General features: G+C 40.8%; 1 protein-coding gene across 5 annotated transcripts in view; it reads right to left on the minus strand.

The window, feature by feature from the left end:
* The window catches only part of MYO1B (myosin IB), a 280,385-nt gene that overhangs the window by 35,953 nt on the left and 227,258 nt on the right, over positions 1-17,174 (minus strand). For all 5 annotated transcript variants that reach the window (XM_073647879.1, XM_073647883.1, XM_073647882.1 and 2 more), the window contains exons 19-20: positions 3,323-3,416; positions 75-224 (exon numbers count right to left, since the gene is read on the minus strand). In XM_073647879.1, coding sequence (XP_073503980.1) covers positions 75-224; positions 3,323-3,416 — 244 coding nt within the window. The remainder of the gene's footprint in view (positions 1-74; positions 225-3,322; positions 3,417-17,174) is intronic.

Consider the following 17,174-nt stretch of genomic DNA (forward strand, 5'->3'; position numbering starts at 1 on the left):
GTCAGCCTTTTTTCTGGCACTGATAGAAAAGTGCTGGGTAGCTGATTAAAAAAATAATAATATTTGTAACTTACAAGATAGCGCCTGACCCAGGCAGCCACAACAATCTGACTCCGCTTCATCAGTAAGAAATGAGTGCGACACTTCCATCCCCTGTAGATCTTCTGAATCAGAGTGGCAAGGTCTTCTAGTCGCTCCTTTCTCAATTCTTCCAGTTTAAACAACTAGAGAGAAGACAACAGACCTTGAGTTATACAGTTGCCTAAACACAGTTTAGAAGCTTACTGAGAAATTCTGAATTTTTTTTTTTTTCTCCAATTTCTATTTCTTTTTAACAATTGCTGCATGTGTGTGATCACTAGGACACAAATGAGAAAGCAGCATGGGAACCATTTCCTTAAAGGGAACCTGTCACCAGAAAAAAACACTATTAACCTGCAGATATGGGGTTAATCTGCAGGTTATTAGCATTACAAACCTGCTCCGCACCCACACTTAACTGAATGCTGCGGAGAGAAAATTAACTTTATTCCCCCTGGCAGCGTTCCGGTTTCAGTCATGGCTCTGAGTATACAGAGCAGTGGCTGTAACAGCGCCCCCGGCCCTGACTGACACCACCTGTGCATTGAGGTGGCGGTCAGTCAGTGCCGGGGGCACGGTTATAGCTGCTGCTCTGTATACTCAGAGCGGTGATTGAACCCACATCGGTGCCACCTCCGTGACTAAAACCAAATCATCCCTCGAGAAAGCAACAAGGCGAAACGCGCATCGGGGCAGTGCAGAGAGCGGTCATCCCATATACCTCACACACCATGGGTAAGCCCTATACCTTTATATGATCACTATTTATGAATAATCATTTGGTCCTTTTTAGACATTGTTGGCATTTCTATTTTCCCCTCCTGATTATTTTTACTTATACCCTTCTACTTACTGATGAATTTGGATTGTTATAGGATGTACACCTTGATCTATGTACAGTACAGACCAAAAGTTTGGACACACCTTCTCATTTAAAGAATTTTCTGTATTTTCATTGCTATGAAAATTGTACATTCACACTGAAGGCATCAAAACTGTGAATTAACACATGTGGAATTATATACTTAACAAAAAAGTGTGAAACAACTGAAAATATGTCTTATATTCTAGGTTCTTCAAAGTAGCCACCTTTTGCTTTGATGACTGCTTTGCACTCTCTTGGCATTCTCTTGATGAGCTTCAAGAGGTAGTCACCATAAATGGTTTTCACTTCACAGGTGTGCCCTGTCAGATTTAATAAGTGGGATTTCTTGCCTTATAAATGGGGTTGGGACCATCAGTTGTGTTGTGCAGAAGTCATGTGGATACACAGCTGATAGTCCTACTGAATAGACTGTTAGAATTTGTATTATGGCAAGAAAAAAGCAGCTAAGTAAAGAAAAATGAGTGGCCATCATTACTTTAAGAAATGAAGGTCAGTCAGTCCGAAAAATTGGGCAAACTTTGAAAGTGTCCCCAAATGCAGTTGTAAAAGCCATCAAGCGCTACAAAGAAACTAGCTCACATGAGGACCGCCCCAGGAAAGGAAGACCAAGAGTCACCTCTGCTTCTGAGGATAAGTTTATCAGAGTCACCAGCCTCAGAAATCGCAGGTTAACAGCAGCTCAGATTAGAGACCAGGTCAATGCCACACAGAGTTCTAACAGCAGACACATCTCTACAACAACTGTTAAGAGGAGACTTTGTGCAGCAGGCCTTCATGGTAAAATAGCTGCTAGGAAACCACTGCTAAGGACAGGCAACAAGCAGAAGAGACTTGTTTGGGCTAAAGAACACAAGGAATGGACATTAGACCAGTGGAAATCTGTGCTTTGGTCTGATGAGTCCAAATTTGAGATCTTTGGTTCCAACCACCATGTCTTTGTGCGACGCAGAATAGGTGAACAGATGGACTCTACATGCCTGGTTCCCACCGTGAAACATGGAGGAGGAGGTGTGATGGTGTGGGGGTGCTTTGCTGGTGACACTGTTGGGGATTTATTCAAAATTGAAGGCATACTGAACCAGCATGGCTACCACAGCATCTTACAGCGGCATGCTATTCCATCCGGTTTGCGTTTTGTTGGACCATCATTTATTTTTGAACAGGACAATGACCCCAAACACACCTCCAGGCTGTGTAAGGGCTATTTGACCAAGAAGGAGAGCGATGGGGTGCTACGCCAGATGGCCTGGCCTCCGCAGGCACCAGACCTGAACCCAATCGAGATGATTTGGGGTGAGCTGGACCGCAGAGTAAAGGCAAAAGGGCCAACTGGTGCTAAGCATCTCTGGGAACTCCTTCAAGATTGTTGGAAGACAATTTCCGGTGACTACTTCTTGAAGCTCATCAAGAGAATACCAAGAGTGTGAAAAGCAGTCATCAAAGCAAAAGGTGGCTACTTTGAAGAACCTAGAATATAAGACATATTTTCAGTTGTCTCACACTTTTTTGTTAAGTATATAATTCCACATGTGTTAATTCACAGTTTTGATGCCTTCAGTGTGAATGTACAATTTTCATAGCCATGAAAATACAGAAAATTCTTTAAATGAGAAGGTGTGTCCAAACTTTTGGTCTGTACTGTATGTATCACTGTCTTTTGCACTCTATAGCCATAGGATTGGTGTGGATCATCTTAAATTTCCGCTATCATATTATGAATATATAATATTCTCTATTTTTTAGTGCAATACATGGGCCATTATTTTCATATTTTTAGTGTTTCCCATGGGTGGCAACTTATATTGACCGCTCTCCACTCTTTATGGTTCCTCTTATTGACCTCACAAATATATTTTTAACGTATTGCTTTTAATGTGTTTCAATAAAAATATGAGATTTATGGCTACTCCATCCTTTTTTCTTTTGACATAGTCCTTAGCGGCTCCTTATGTCAGATTGGTAAGGAGAACTTGATGGAGTTGTCCATTTTTATAAAAAATTCTGCTATAAGCTGTGGTTGTTCAAAAAAACTGCAATTTATGACATTAAAGTATTGTTGAAGTAGCGAGAAATTAAATTTTGAAGTTGTGTGTCTGGAAGTGCATTGAGGCATGGAGCTCCTCAGCCTGGATCCGCATTTCCTACCTAGCAGCACCCTCGCCTGGCTGATTGACAGGTCAGCGGCCGTGTACGTGGGGCAGTGCTTTATTGTCAAAAAGGGATAGATTGGCTCATCTTTTAAAGGGTTACACAGTCACAAATGATTTGAGGGGAGGGAGAGGTGTGGGTGTTAAAGTTTCGGTCAGGTTCCCTTTAAGACGTTCACAGTATATAGTTGGAAATAAGCCTACATACCGTTCTTGGATTACGGATAAAGATTTTTGATCTCCCAAAAGAGAATTCTTCTTTAGGTATTTGTAAGTCATTGAGCAATACTTCTACACCAGCTCTACGAACAAACAGACAAGTTTCACATTAATGGTTGGTGCATGGCAGAGGAGACTTTTACATACAGAATTTGCTTTAGAAGTCAATAAAATTAGCAAGGTGAATAAACACAGAGCATACATAATATAAGAGCCAAACATGGCCGTTTATGTTTGGTATGGGGGAATACTAGTTACGGTATACCTTGATTTTTATAGAAAATAAACTTAATGAAACAATTCAAGATACTCATTCATTTCTTAAGATTTTTTCTGAAGACGTAGTCAGCAGACCATACATTGGATACATGCCATCCAGACCTGCTGACTATAAACACCTTAAAAGGGGTTTTCAAAGATCAGAAAAAATTTGATCACAATAAGGAAATGAAACAACCAAACAGCAATAAGACGTATTACTCGCTAGATAAATGTGTGGTGCCAGTGTCTGTAGCGGCACAAAATGCCTTCATGTGTAATATAAATTTATCTGTATTGCCAGCTATGGTGAGGGACGATTTCTCCGCTGTTATAATTACATCCACTCATTGTTACCCGATCCCTTAATGAAGGACTATGCACTTTTGCCAGGAAGTTGTGAACGATCCCTCAAAGGGAAGGAGGTGCTTCTGAAGTGTTGTGTGCTTCAGTTGAGCAGTGAGCTTGTGAGATGTAGCAACATGGAGGTCCAGATGAAGAAGAGCAGCGTGCTCTCTGCAAAGGACAGGCTGCATGAAGCAGGGTATCAGTCCCTAGGGCCACAGGGACTTCCAGGGTCCATGGTGAAACAGAGACTGCTCGGTCTTCATATAACGAACAGTGAAGTGTTATGCCCAGGAGCTCAGCAGCACATAGAGTCAGGGACACTACTGCAAGAGAAAGTAAGTGTTTTCCCACAGGATTCGAGCTGCCTGCTCGCTGGAAAGGATCGGGAATCCAGTACCTGGTAATCTTGGATCTCTAGGGTCCAAGGAAGCATTTACCAGAGATATGATTAGCAGCAGGAAGGCCACATTACATCACAGCAGAGAAACGGAGCTCTCACTGTTCAGGTCTGTACAAAACCCTGTATGTGAATTTTATGGAACCTTCTGGAACTGATAACAGAACTTCAGTAAAAGGTACAAACTGATTATTACCCCGCCTAACGCTGATTATTCTCTGCTGCACTATTCCTGCTCCAACTCTCCTGGGAGCCAACCCAGGTTGGGAAGTGTTAATCATCTGGCACTGCTCCTCACCACCCAACTCCCAGGGGCCTTCATCAGTGCCCGGCCATACCAGGCCAAATATCCCAACTGGCATCACAAACCTTTTTATTATTTATTAACAACTCTCACAATTGATAAAGACTATTGCGTGCCCTCAGTCGGGCCTAACCAGCACTCAGACCACCGTGCACCAATACCATGACAGCAACGGCAGGCACAAACGCACCACTGGTCTGCTGGTCTCCAACATTCTTCATTGATTTTCCTGCAGTGGGGACTTTCCTTCTACCCACGTCAACAGCAAAAAGGCATTGATGGGCCTCAGAGATGAAGTTGACATGTACGGCACAATACTGCTGAGGTTACTGATTGGCGATTTCCCTGCAGCAGTGACATGCTGTCTTCCAACAATCCCGCTGAGACCAAAGTCCAAAAAGGCAGGGGCGGACATATCATTGGTGCAACCTTTGCGGCCGCTCAGGGGCCCAAGAGGTAAGGGGGCCCATTTCTACCCCCAAAGCAGGTGTAATTTTGCATTTTAGGTGCTCTTGGGCTGCAAAGGGCCCATAGACAGAGTTGTACCTTTGTTCTTGCATAGGGGCCCTTTTCTGTCTAACAAAAGGGTTCTGGTATTCTATCATATTCCTTCCCTATTGCCTTTTTTATTCATTATAAAAAAGGGAACTAGTCTAATGCAAAACCTCATTTTTATATGATCAGCAGTAATACGAACAATGAATGGTTAGGACATGCATGTATGTATACGGTAATGAAGCATTTCTACTGTGTCTGTGCTAGATATACAAGTCCACTAAACTACATATACAAATTTTATTTTAAAGAACCATACAAAACATTTCTAGCAGCGATCTATACAGAATATATATTTTCCCCTCTGCTAACAGAATAAGAATTCGGGGGGGCCTTAATCATCAAATTGTTTATACCAGAAAACTGGCTTAAGAAACTTTGAAAAGTCGCAACTTCAGGTGCAAAAATTTAGCAACTTTTACCATTTTCACACCAGTTTGGGTAAGACATCCAAAATGGGCTGAGCTGAGGATGAAGCGGGACAGGGTGTGGTTATATTGTCCTGTCAAAAGAATGTTACTCCACAGTGGGGGACTGCAGCTACTAGTATATTGTCCATGCACATGGATAGCAGTTCAGGACCACAGTTGTTTGGCACAGTGTTGCTGACCACGAATATTAGATATTTTTATTAAAGAAGCAGAGTTACAATCTTTTCCTAAGTTGTTCTCTCCCTATACTCATGGGACAAATATGCAAACGCACATTTCACCAGATAACCCGACTTCAAGAGGTGGATTGAAAGATCACCTGTGCAATACTAATGAAATCCTAAAAACGTGATCTGTTGGTGGGTCTTGAGGACTGGAGTTGGGGAAACGCTGCAGTAGACCATCTCCGTTTAGGAGCAATTCATGTGATCACACACATGGCCCGATTCATCATTTCTGTTTTTTTATTTACTTTTCTTTTTTTATTTTGTAGTATTACTTTTTACAGCAAAATTCATCAAAATGGTGCACACAGTTCATGAATTTTGCACAAAGTCAAAAATGGTCTTTTTCTGTTTAACTATTTGTGTGACTTTAGAGCAAAAAGTCAGATTTTGCACAATGTCACAAAAATTGCTTGTGTACATATAAATCACTCCGGGAAGAGGTTCAGAGTAGAGAGACTGGAGTATATTTTTGAAATATTGCAAAATTTTTTGCAAATTATGAATAAGGTGAAAACATTTGGTAACCCTAAAACAGTCTAAATAAATAGACTTAAAAAAGGCACAAATAGAAAACTGAATCTGTTGTTTTGCTCCCATTTTTTGCTTGACACATCTGACAAGAATGATTGGCTGGTGAGCGTTACCAATACCATATGTCCTGCAATTCCATTTAGAACCTCTTTGTCACGCCTCAAAAAAGCAAGTGGACAAAAAAAATACACAGAAAATGTGATCAACTTCAAACCAGGGCTGTGAAGTTGGTAAGCCAAACCTCCGACTCCTCAATTTCCATGACACCGACTCCGGCTCCCTCATACATGGCTCATGTTTAAGTGATAAATTTACTGTAGCACAGATTCATCTCAGCTAAAAGTCTAGACCCTTAGATCAGGAATAGGACAGACATTTATAGGACATTTCATAACTTTCCCAAATTCTTATGAAAAAATATTCTGCACAAACTGCATTGAACTATTGTACCCAATTTATTATATATTTTAGGAGTTGGAGTCGGTCCATTTTACACCGACTCCACCAAAATGGACACCGAAGCCCTGCTTCAAACATTGATTAGACAAGAATGACTTGTCAGACAGGATTTGGCCCAGACCTTGATATCCAGCATGGGAAGGAGAATTGCAGAAGTCTTGGAAAATAAAAGGTCAGCACTGTAAATATTGAGTCTAAACATAAACCTGATGTATTGGTCAATAAAAGTTTAAAAACGTATAAAACGCTGATAATTGTACTTCAGCAACCATAGAGACATCAGACTAAAAGATCAAAACACGCTGACAAAAATTTTGTATTTCTGATAAGATCTATGGGCCGGACACTGATCTGCATGTGAATCTGCCTCCAGGGATTATTTTCCATGAAGGAGGCATCACCAGTGTGATGTGTGATGGCCGCTTTCTGCAGAGCTGTGTGTGATTATACCTGAGGTTCCTCTCAGCTTCAGCTTCCATCTCACAGGAAGACAGGGCTGCAATACAGCAGAGCTGTTGGCGCTGCAGCAAATGTGTTTGTTAGGAGACAAAGTTCAGTTCTATTGTTCTGTGTTACAATCACACTGGTAACTCCCTTTCATTTCTAATATCTCTAGGCAGATTCTCATGCAGGTCAGTGTCCGGCCCATAGTCCTGAACAGTACATTTACACAGAAGAAAATCATGGATTTCTCTGAAATAAGACATCGGATTGCTGATATCAAGGTATCATATTATTCAGCTTCCTATGACCTACATACTCATATGTAGATGGCTTAGGAGGGACAATCCTACTGACAGATTCCCTTTAATTATTTTACTATTTTTTTGTTCCTAATTTTAAGTCGTTAGGCATCAGATTTTTCATAAAGGGGTTGTCCATCACTCCATACTACAATTGAAGCAAGAAAAGGGGAAAAAAAAAAAAGTCAGCAGTGTTGCAGGGAAAGTAGATTAAACAGAAGGATTCCAGCGTCAAAGATCTTCATAAAAATCATCTTTATTAGGTACGTATAAAAGCAGTATATAAAAGTCACAACCCCTTTGGGGGATGTTCTGTAGCAAACACGTTTCAGACCAAAAGGTCTTCAATCATTGTATATAATATATAAATGCAATGATTAAAGACCTGACGTACTTAATAAAGGTGAAGATTTTATGAAGATCCTTGACGCTCAAATCCTTCTTTAATCCATACTACAATGGAACAACAGGTCGATTTATTAAGCAAAAAGCGTGATACGTAGCACGGTCACTGCTTAAAAAAAAAATACACCTTGATGCTTAATCAAAGAAATTATAGCATAAAATTGTCAGAATCATTGAAGTCATAGGAGGTGTATAAAAATCCAGAGCTCCTAGTTTCAAACATACATATTAGATACATTAAAAGTCTTTACAGTACAGAACAAATGCAACAATTTGGCACAATATCAGACTCCTTGAAATCTTTACAATAAGCAAAAAAGGAAGAGACACATGGTAGAAAGCTGGAGGAAGTCTTGAGACAGCAAAAAGACCAGTTAAAATAAATAAAGAAAAAAATGATGCTATGGAGTTCAGAACAAGAGCACATCTCTTTCATGTGGGATAGAGAACTTTGAAATTTTCTAAAAATATAATTGTTTAGCCACATGTACTGCAAATGAAACGTCAGCAACAGAACAGGATTGAAATGCCTGCTCTGCATTAGTTATAAAACAGCAGCCACGTGCAAGCTGGGTCTCATATCTGCTCACGCTTCTCTCATTTACTCCAATACATCTGCTCCGGAAGGCAGCATCATGTCACTGGACAGTCATAAGTCACCAATAGGCTCACATTGTAAAAACAAAATATATATACAAAGTGGAATATATTTTTACTGTACAGAATGCCTCCATATAATACAACAGACTACAATCATCTATGAAAGAAAGAGTCAGCATAAAGCAAAAGGGCAATCTTTGGGCAGATACTAAGTGCACTGGGTACCATGGACACATCTGTCGTTTGTGCCAAGAAAGCATATACCGGACAATATGATAAAAAGATATGTGAACACAGCCTTCTCTACCTGATCTTGAGTTATGCTCTATTTTACAACCGAAAGGTATGTGTACACCTCCTCTTTTTCAGCTAGATTCTGTCTGAAAAAAGTGCTTAAACGAATGCCAAAGAATTGCATTCAGGTTATATTTTGCATTATTTTCCATTGTATGTACATTTTGTATGGTTTTGGAGACAAAAAGTTGTAGCTTAAAAAGTTGTGAAAAACTTTTGAAGAAGTTAAGAGAAAAACAGGGGTCACTTTTCAGAAGCCAAAGGTTAGTCAAAAACTTACTCAACGAATATTGCGTTCCCTAGAGTTATCATGTACACTGCAATGTCAAAACGACTTGCTGTGCACATATTCAGTCTTTTTGAGTTTTTTTGTTTTTTTAAAAAAATCACTTCAGACTTGCAAAACTGTGAAGAGGCTAAAAATGTAACCTGATCATTCTTCAGGCAGCTTCCTCTTTATATATACAGTTAAAAAAAGAAAAAAAACGCAGTGAAAAACAACCTAAAAGATGCTTCAGGAAAAACACGGCCAGCACTTTCCTGAAGAGACTCCGGCCCTTAAAATTAGCAGGTACGCCAGCGTCTAAAATGCACCAAATTTACTGATCTCTTGGATCAAGGCCCCAGACAATAGTGATTTTTCTCATACGTAAAAAAAAATATTTAAATGGAACGATTTTCATAAGTGTTTTGGATCAAATTTTCATCACTGGTCAGTGTCAGAGTGTCAGTGTTTCCCCATCAGTGTTTTTAATCAGTAATTTTATCATATGCCCCTTAAAAAAAAAAAAAAAAAAAAAAATTGCAAAACTTCTTGTACTACTGCATTGCAAAAAATGGACAAAACCTGGATGACAATGTGATTTTCCACAGACCCATAGTCAAAAACTGACATGTCTCCATAATGTTTTGGCAGACACAGTCCTAACACTGTCCGTTAACAGTTCCAAAGATTACATTGTACTTTGTGTGGGGAGGACAATGTGGGGGCATCATACGGTGCTGAGGAATGTACTGTGGTCATAGGCGGATTATAATGAGGGCAATCTAGTCTACTGCCCAGGGCCCGGGACTCTGGATGGGCCATGGCCAAATTGCCCTCATTATAATGTTTTGTGCTCCGCCGATGTGTGCATATATGATTGTGTATCTATATACAACCCCTGGCAAAAATTATGGAATCACCGGGCTCGGAGGATGTTCATTCAGTTGTTTAATGTTGTTGAAAAAAAGCAGATCACAGACATGGCACAAAACTGAAGTCATTTCAAATGGCAACTTTAGAGCTTTAAGAAACACTAAAAGAAATCAAGATTACAAATGTGGTACTCAGTAAGGGTAACTTTTTTCAGACCAAGCAGAGGGAAAAAATTATGGAATCATGAAAAACAAACACACAAAAGAACACTCCAATACATCACTAGTGTTTTGTTGCACCACCACTGGCTTGAAGAACAGCTTGCAGTCTCTGAGGCATGGACTTAATGAGTGACAAACAGTACTCTTCATCAATCTGGCTCCAACTTTCTCTGATTGCTGTTGCCAGATCAGCTTTGCAGGTTGGAGCCTTGTCATGGACCATTTTCTTCAACTTCCACCAAAGATTTTCAATTGGATTGAGATCCAGACTATTTGCAGGCCATGACATTGACCTTATGTGTCTTCTTTCAAGGAATGTTTTCACAGTTTTTGCTCTATGGCAGGATGCATTATGATCTTGAAAAATGTTGTCATCATCCCCAAACATCCTTTCAATTGATGGGAAAAGAAAACTGTCCAAAATATCAATGTAAACTTGGGAATTTATTGAAGATGTAATGACAGCCATCTCCCCAGTGCCTTTACCTGACATGCAGCCCCATATCATCAATGGGGCTGCATGTCATCCAGCATAATCACCTTTCCCAATGCAGATTCGCGATTAATCACTGAATATGACTTTCATCCAGTCATCCACAGTCCACGATTGCTTTTCCTTAGCCCATTGTAACCTTGTTTTTTTCTGTTTAGGTGTTAATGATGGCTTTTGTTTAGCTTTTCTGTATGTAAATCCCATTTCCTTTTGACTCCAATTTCCTCCCATTCATTTCTCATTTGTTTTGTTGTGCATTTCCTGTTTTGGAGACATATTGCTTTAAGTTTCCGGTCTTGACGCTTTGATGTCTTCCTTGGTCTACCAGTAGGTTTGCCTTTAACAACCTTCCCATGTTGTTTGAATTTGGTCCAGATTTTAGACACCGCTGACTGTGAACAACCAACATCTTTTGCAACATTGCGTGATGATTTACCTTCTTTTAAGAGTTTGATAATCCTCTCCTTTGTTTCAATTGACATCTCTCGTGTTGGAGCCATGATTCATGTCAGTCCACTTGGTGCAACAGCTCTCCAATGTGTGATCACTCCTTTTTAGATGCAGACTAATGAGCAAATCTAATTTGATGCAGGTGTTCATTTTGGAAATGAAAATTTACAGGGTGATTCCATAATTTTTTCCTCAGAATTGAGTGATAACAATTTTTTTCCCTCTGCTTCGTCTGAAAAATTTACCCTTATTGAGTACCACATTTTTGATCTTGATTTCTTTTAGTGCTTCTTAAAGCCCTAAAGTTGCCATTTGAAATGACTTTAGTTTTGTGCCATGTCTGTGATCAGTTTTTTTTTCACCAACATTAACCCCTTAACAACATTTGACGTACTAATACGCGTCTGTGCCCTGGGACTTAAGAGCCAGACCCGTATTAGTACGTCATGGCTATCGCGCGCGAACACAGGCTGTGCGGGCGCGATCGCCGCCAGGTGTCAGCTGATTGTCACAGCTGACACCTGGTACTATGTGCAGGGAGCAGTCCTGCACCACTCCCAGCACATTAACCCCCGCGATGCTGCAATCGAAGTCGATCGCAGCATTGCGGTAGCAAGGGGAGGTGATCGCAGATACTCACCTCCTCTTCCGGCTTCCAGCGCTGACTGCCGTGGCTTCCAGGATGTTGCCATGATGACCCGATGTCGTCATGACAACATCCGGGTCACCAGACAGCAGGAAGATTGTTAGGACATGCGCAGTGCATCTCCAAACAATCTTCTCCCTGTCCAGCGCTGACAGCCTGCATGACACAGGGATGGTGCTGCATTCCTGTGCCATGCAGGCGATCAGAGAAAAAAAAGTGAAAGTCCCACAGTGGGACAAAGTAATAAAGTATAAAAACTATAAGAAAGTGAAAAAAAAAAAAAAAAAAAAAATTGTAAAAATATAAAAAATAAATAAATAAAAAAAAATAATCCACCAAAAATAAAAATATAATTTACCCATCAATAAATATTATTATAAAAAACAAAAAAAAAAAAAACAATAAAAGTACACATATTTGGTATCGCCGCGTCCGGAACAACCTGACCTATAAAAGTGTCCCACTAGTTCACCCCTTCAGTGAACACGGTAAAAAAAATAAATAAAAAACGAAGCAAAAAACAATGCTTTATCACCATACCGCCAAACAAAAAATGGAATAACACGCGATCAAAAAGACAAATATAAAGAAAAATGGTACCACTGAAAACGTCATCTCGTCCCGCAAAAAACAAGCCACCATACAGCTCCATCAGCCGAAAAATAAAAAAGTTATAGCTCTCAGAATAAAGCTATGCTAAAAAATATTTTTTTCTATAAAATTGCTTTTATTATGTAAAAGTGCAAAACATAGAAATACGATATAAATGTGGTACCGCTCTAAACGTACTGACCCGAAGAATAAAGCTACCTTATCAATTTTACCACACGCGGAACAGAATAAAAAAAAACAAAAAAAACAATTCCTGAATTGTTGGTTTTTGTTTATTCTGCCTCCCAAAAATCGGAATAGAAAGCGATCAAAAAATGTCACGTGCCTGAAAATGGCACCAATAACAACGTCAACTCATCCCGCAAAAAAAAAGCCGTCAAATGACTGTCTGCCAAAATCTGGAAAAATTATAGCTCTCAAAATATGGCGATGCAAAAACTAGATTTTACAAAAAATGCGACTTTTAGTGTGTGACAGCTGTCAGTCATAAAAACCCCATATGATTCTGGTATCTCTGTAGTCTCACCGACCCGAAGAATAAGGTCGTCTAATCACTTATACCGCATGAGGAACGGCGTAAAAAATAAACTCTCAGGTTAGGGTTGTGCTAGGGTTAGGGTTGTGCTACGGTTAGGGTTGTGTTAGGGTTAGGGTTGGGCAAGGGTTAGGGCTAGGGTTGGGTTGGGGTTAGGGTTGTGATGGGGTTAGGGTTGTGATGGGGTTGGGATTTTTTTCAAAAGTAAGAAAAAAACATGACGATATGGCGACTAGTGTTGAGCGCAAGTGCTCGCTACTTGAGTTTGCATCGGGTAGTTCTGGTATGCATTGAGTATCGTGGGTATTTGAGTGACATGCTTGAGTCTCCGCCCCATATGCTTTACGGCCCAAAAAACTTTGCGGGGATTGCCTGCCATGCACGAGCGATCCCCGCATGTTTTTTTTTGGGTGTCTAATAACCGTGAAACATCCGGGCGGGGACTCGAGCATGTCACTCGAGCACACGCAGTACATGGTGCATACCTGAGTACCCGATGCAAACTGAAGTAGCGAGCACTTGCGCTCAAGACTAATGACAACTTATTCAATATGATGACCTAATTTTATCAAATTCTGTGTCGTACCTCTGGGTTAAAAATGTTCACTATACACCTTAATAAAATCCTTGAGGGGTATAGTTTCCAAAATGGGGTCACTTGTGGGGGAGCTCCACTGTTTAGGCACATCAGGGGCTCTCCAAACGCGACATGGTGTCCGCTAACAAATTGAATGGAAAATCGGCTCAAATTGTTAGCGGACACCATGTTGCGTTTGGAGAGCCCCTGTGTGCCCAAACATTGGAGCTCCCCCACAAGTGACCACATTTTGGAAACTAGACCCCCCAAGGCACCTATCTAGATGCATAGTGAGCACTTGGAACCCCAGGTGCTTCACAAATTGATTTGTAAAAATTAAAAAGTGTTTTTTTTTCACTTTTTCATTTTTAAGAATCAATTTGTGAAGCACTTGGGGGTTCCAAGTGCTCACTATGCATCTAGATAGGTGCCTTGGGGGGTCTAGTTTCCAAAATGGGGTCACTTGTGGGGGAGCTCCAATGTTTGGGCACACAGGGGCTCTCCAAACGCAACATGGCGTCCGCTAATTATTCAAGCTAATTTTACAATCAAAAAGTCAAATGGCGCTCCTTCCCTTCCGAGCCCTGCCGTGCGCCCAAACAGTGGTTTTTCCCCACATATGGGGTATCTGCGTGCCCAGGGGAAATTGCACAACAAATTTTGGGGTCCATTTTTTCTTGTTACCCCTGTGAAAATAAAAAAAATTGGGTCTAAAGTAACATTTTTGTGAAAAAAGTTAAATGTTCATTTTTTTCTTCCACATTCCAAAAATTCCTGTGAAGCACCTGAAGGGTTAATAAACTTATTGAATGTGGTTTTGAGCACCTTGAGGGTGCAGTTTTTAGAATGGTGTCACTTTTGGGTATTTTCTGTCATAAAGACCTCTCAAAGTGACTTCAAATGTGATGTGGTCCCTAAAAAAATGGTTTTGTAAATTTTGTTGGAAAAATGAGAAAATCGCTGGTCAACTTTTAACCCTTATAGCTCCCTAACAAAAAAAAATGTTGGTTCCAAAATTGTGCTGATGTAAAGTAGACATGTGGGAAATGTTATTTATTAACTATTTTATGTGACATATCTCTCTGATTTAAGGGCATAAAAATTCAAATTTTGAAAATTGCAAAATTTTCAAAATTTTTGCCAAATTTCCATTTTTTTCACAAATAAACGCAAGTGATATCGAAGAAATTTTACCACAATCATGAAGTACAATATGTCACGAAAAAACAATCTCAGAATCAGTGGGATACGTTGAAGCGTACCAGAGTAATTACCTCATAAAGTGACAGTGGTCAGAATTGTAAAAATTGGCCTGGTCATTAACGTGCAAACCACCCTCGGGGGTTAAGGGCTTAAACAACTGAATGAACATCCTCCGAACCCGGTGATTCCATAATTTTTGCCAGGGGTTGTATATCCAAGGATTATCAACAACGTGTTCATACTGTATATAGGGGCTATATTGAGGTTCCTACTGTATCTAGGGAGCAAAGTGCAGGCTTATACTGTACATAGGGAGCTATGTGGGACTGATATAGGAAGCTATGTGGGGGCTCATAATTTTTCTAGGTGGCTATGTGGAGGCTCATACTGTATGTAGGGAGCTGTGTGTGGGCTCATGTTTTATGTAGGGGCTATGTGGGGCATATTACCTGGGCCTGTGAGCCGTGTTCTCATTGCAGCATGACTTATGGTCTCCTTTTCTTGACCCGATTGAAGGAATTCCTTGATGCAGGGGTGGACCTACATTGGCGGTGCAGGGGGGCCGTTGCCAGGCGGTTAATATTGAGGGCAATCTGGCCTGCTTCTCGGAGCCCCACGTTCCATGGGGCCCATGGCAAGATTGCCCTCATCATATGCGGCGGGCAGGGAGCGATCCCTCCAGCTCCGCTGCTGACAGGAGGAAAACGGCAGCGGAGCTGGAGGGATCCATCCTAACATCTGCTTCCAGCCCGGCGCTTTCTCCCTGACATAGGCCCGCGCTGCTTGATGACGTCATCATGCAGCGTGAGCCTGCGTCAGGGAGAAAGATGCCAGGCAGGAAGCTGACCGGTAAGTTGTGGTTTTTATTTATTTATTTATTTATTTATTTTTTAAACTGAAAAGTTGGGGAGAGGAACAGGAGAATGAGGGGAGGTGGGGGAGAGCAATGGTGGGGCTGGGGAGAGCAACGATGGGGGTGCCACTTTGCTTGTACTGTAAAGCCTTGTATATTTTCCATATGCACATAGCCATACAGTTAATTGGGGAGAGTCACAGAGACGGAATAATTTATATTATTGGCCGGTGGAGATTATAGTTAATGGGGGGCACAGAGCTGCTTATCACTTTATATTTTGATTACTAAGTGGCTAATCATATATTAATGGGGGGGTACATATCTGTAGTCATGGGCGCAGTGCAGGGGAAAAACATGTATATGTTATTTTCTAGGCTGGAGATTATCGTGACAAGACGAGTCGTGGCTGGGAGATGTCGACATGAAGGTCTGACCAGATGGAGAAGAAGCAGCAGAAACCGACTCTGATCAGATGAGAAGTTGATGGTAAGTGCCTGGATGTAAATATTATTCTGTATCTGCACTGTATGGTCCACGGACAAGTAGAGTTTTATAGATCCATTCACACATCCATGAAAATCACAGATCTGAGAATGAGATCTGTGAGGGTCAGAGAATGTCCTGTTCTGATCCGATTTTGAGGATTAGAATAGGACATGCTCAATGAGTCTCTAAAACAGGGCAGCACACCGACACTGCACACAGATGCAGGAATGTAGCCTTATTATGTATAGCACAGTCCCTTAGTATATAGTATACTCACTTATTATGTATGGCGCCATCCTTAGTTATATAGTTTCATCTTTTATGTATAACACCCTCCTTTATGACGCATCATCCTCTCTAGTTATATATGGTTCAGTCTCTTCTTATTATATAGCTTCCTCTGTACAGTGCTGCCCCTTACATAGCGTATTCTTGTTATTTTTGTCAGTCACACCGCCCTTTTTTATTACATAGTCGTCTCGTTAGATATAAAATGACGGCTGATGGAGCAGCCGGTGACCAGAAGATCAGTCCATCAGCTCCTCCATAAGAAAATAAGCTTTCTCATGCTCCATCAGCAGTCATTGCATTATATATCTAATAAGAGAGGACGCTATGTAATAAAGAACAGGGCGCTATAGATAATCCAATATGTAAGAGACATAACAGAGGGCACTGTGTAATAAGGGACGGCAATATACATAATAAAGGAGACTATGTAAGAGGTAATATATGTGTGTGTGGCTATATATACACATTTGTAGCTTTGTTGCCACAAAAGGTGGGGTCCCAAGCAGTCAGTGTCCGCCCCTGCCCTAATGAATCCCTGAATGATCAAGAGAGGGGGAAAATGCGTAAGAAGAAATTAATTAAGCGAAGTACACACCTGTTTAGGATATATAAGTAGAGATGAGCGGTGTTCGACTAGAACTGTTCGCCAATCTCAAATTCGAGCTGTTTTGGGCGGTGTTCGAGTTGTTCGACGAACCCGAACGATTTGCAAAAAATTCGGCTGTTCGAGGTTATGTTCGATAACTGTTCGTGCACCAAAAGCTTGTCCTGCATGTCTGGT

The sequence above is a fragment of the Phyllobates terribilis genome, unplaced genomic scaffold, assembly GCF_046119375.1.
Source record: "Phyllobates terribilis strain yellow unplaced genomic scaffold, ASM4611937v1 Scaffold_9__5_contigs__length_417890890, whole genome shotgun sequence".
NCBI classification, from domain to species: domain Eukaryota; kingdom Metazoa; phylum Chordata; class Amphibia; order Anura; family Dendrobatidae; genus Phyllobates; species Phyllobates terribilis.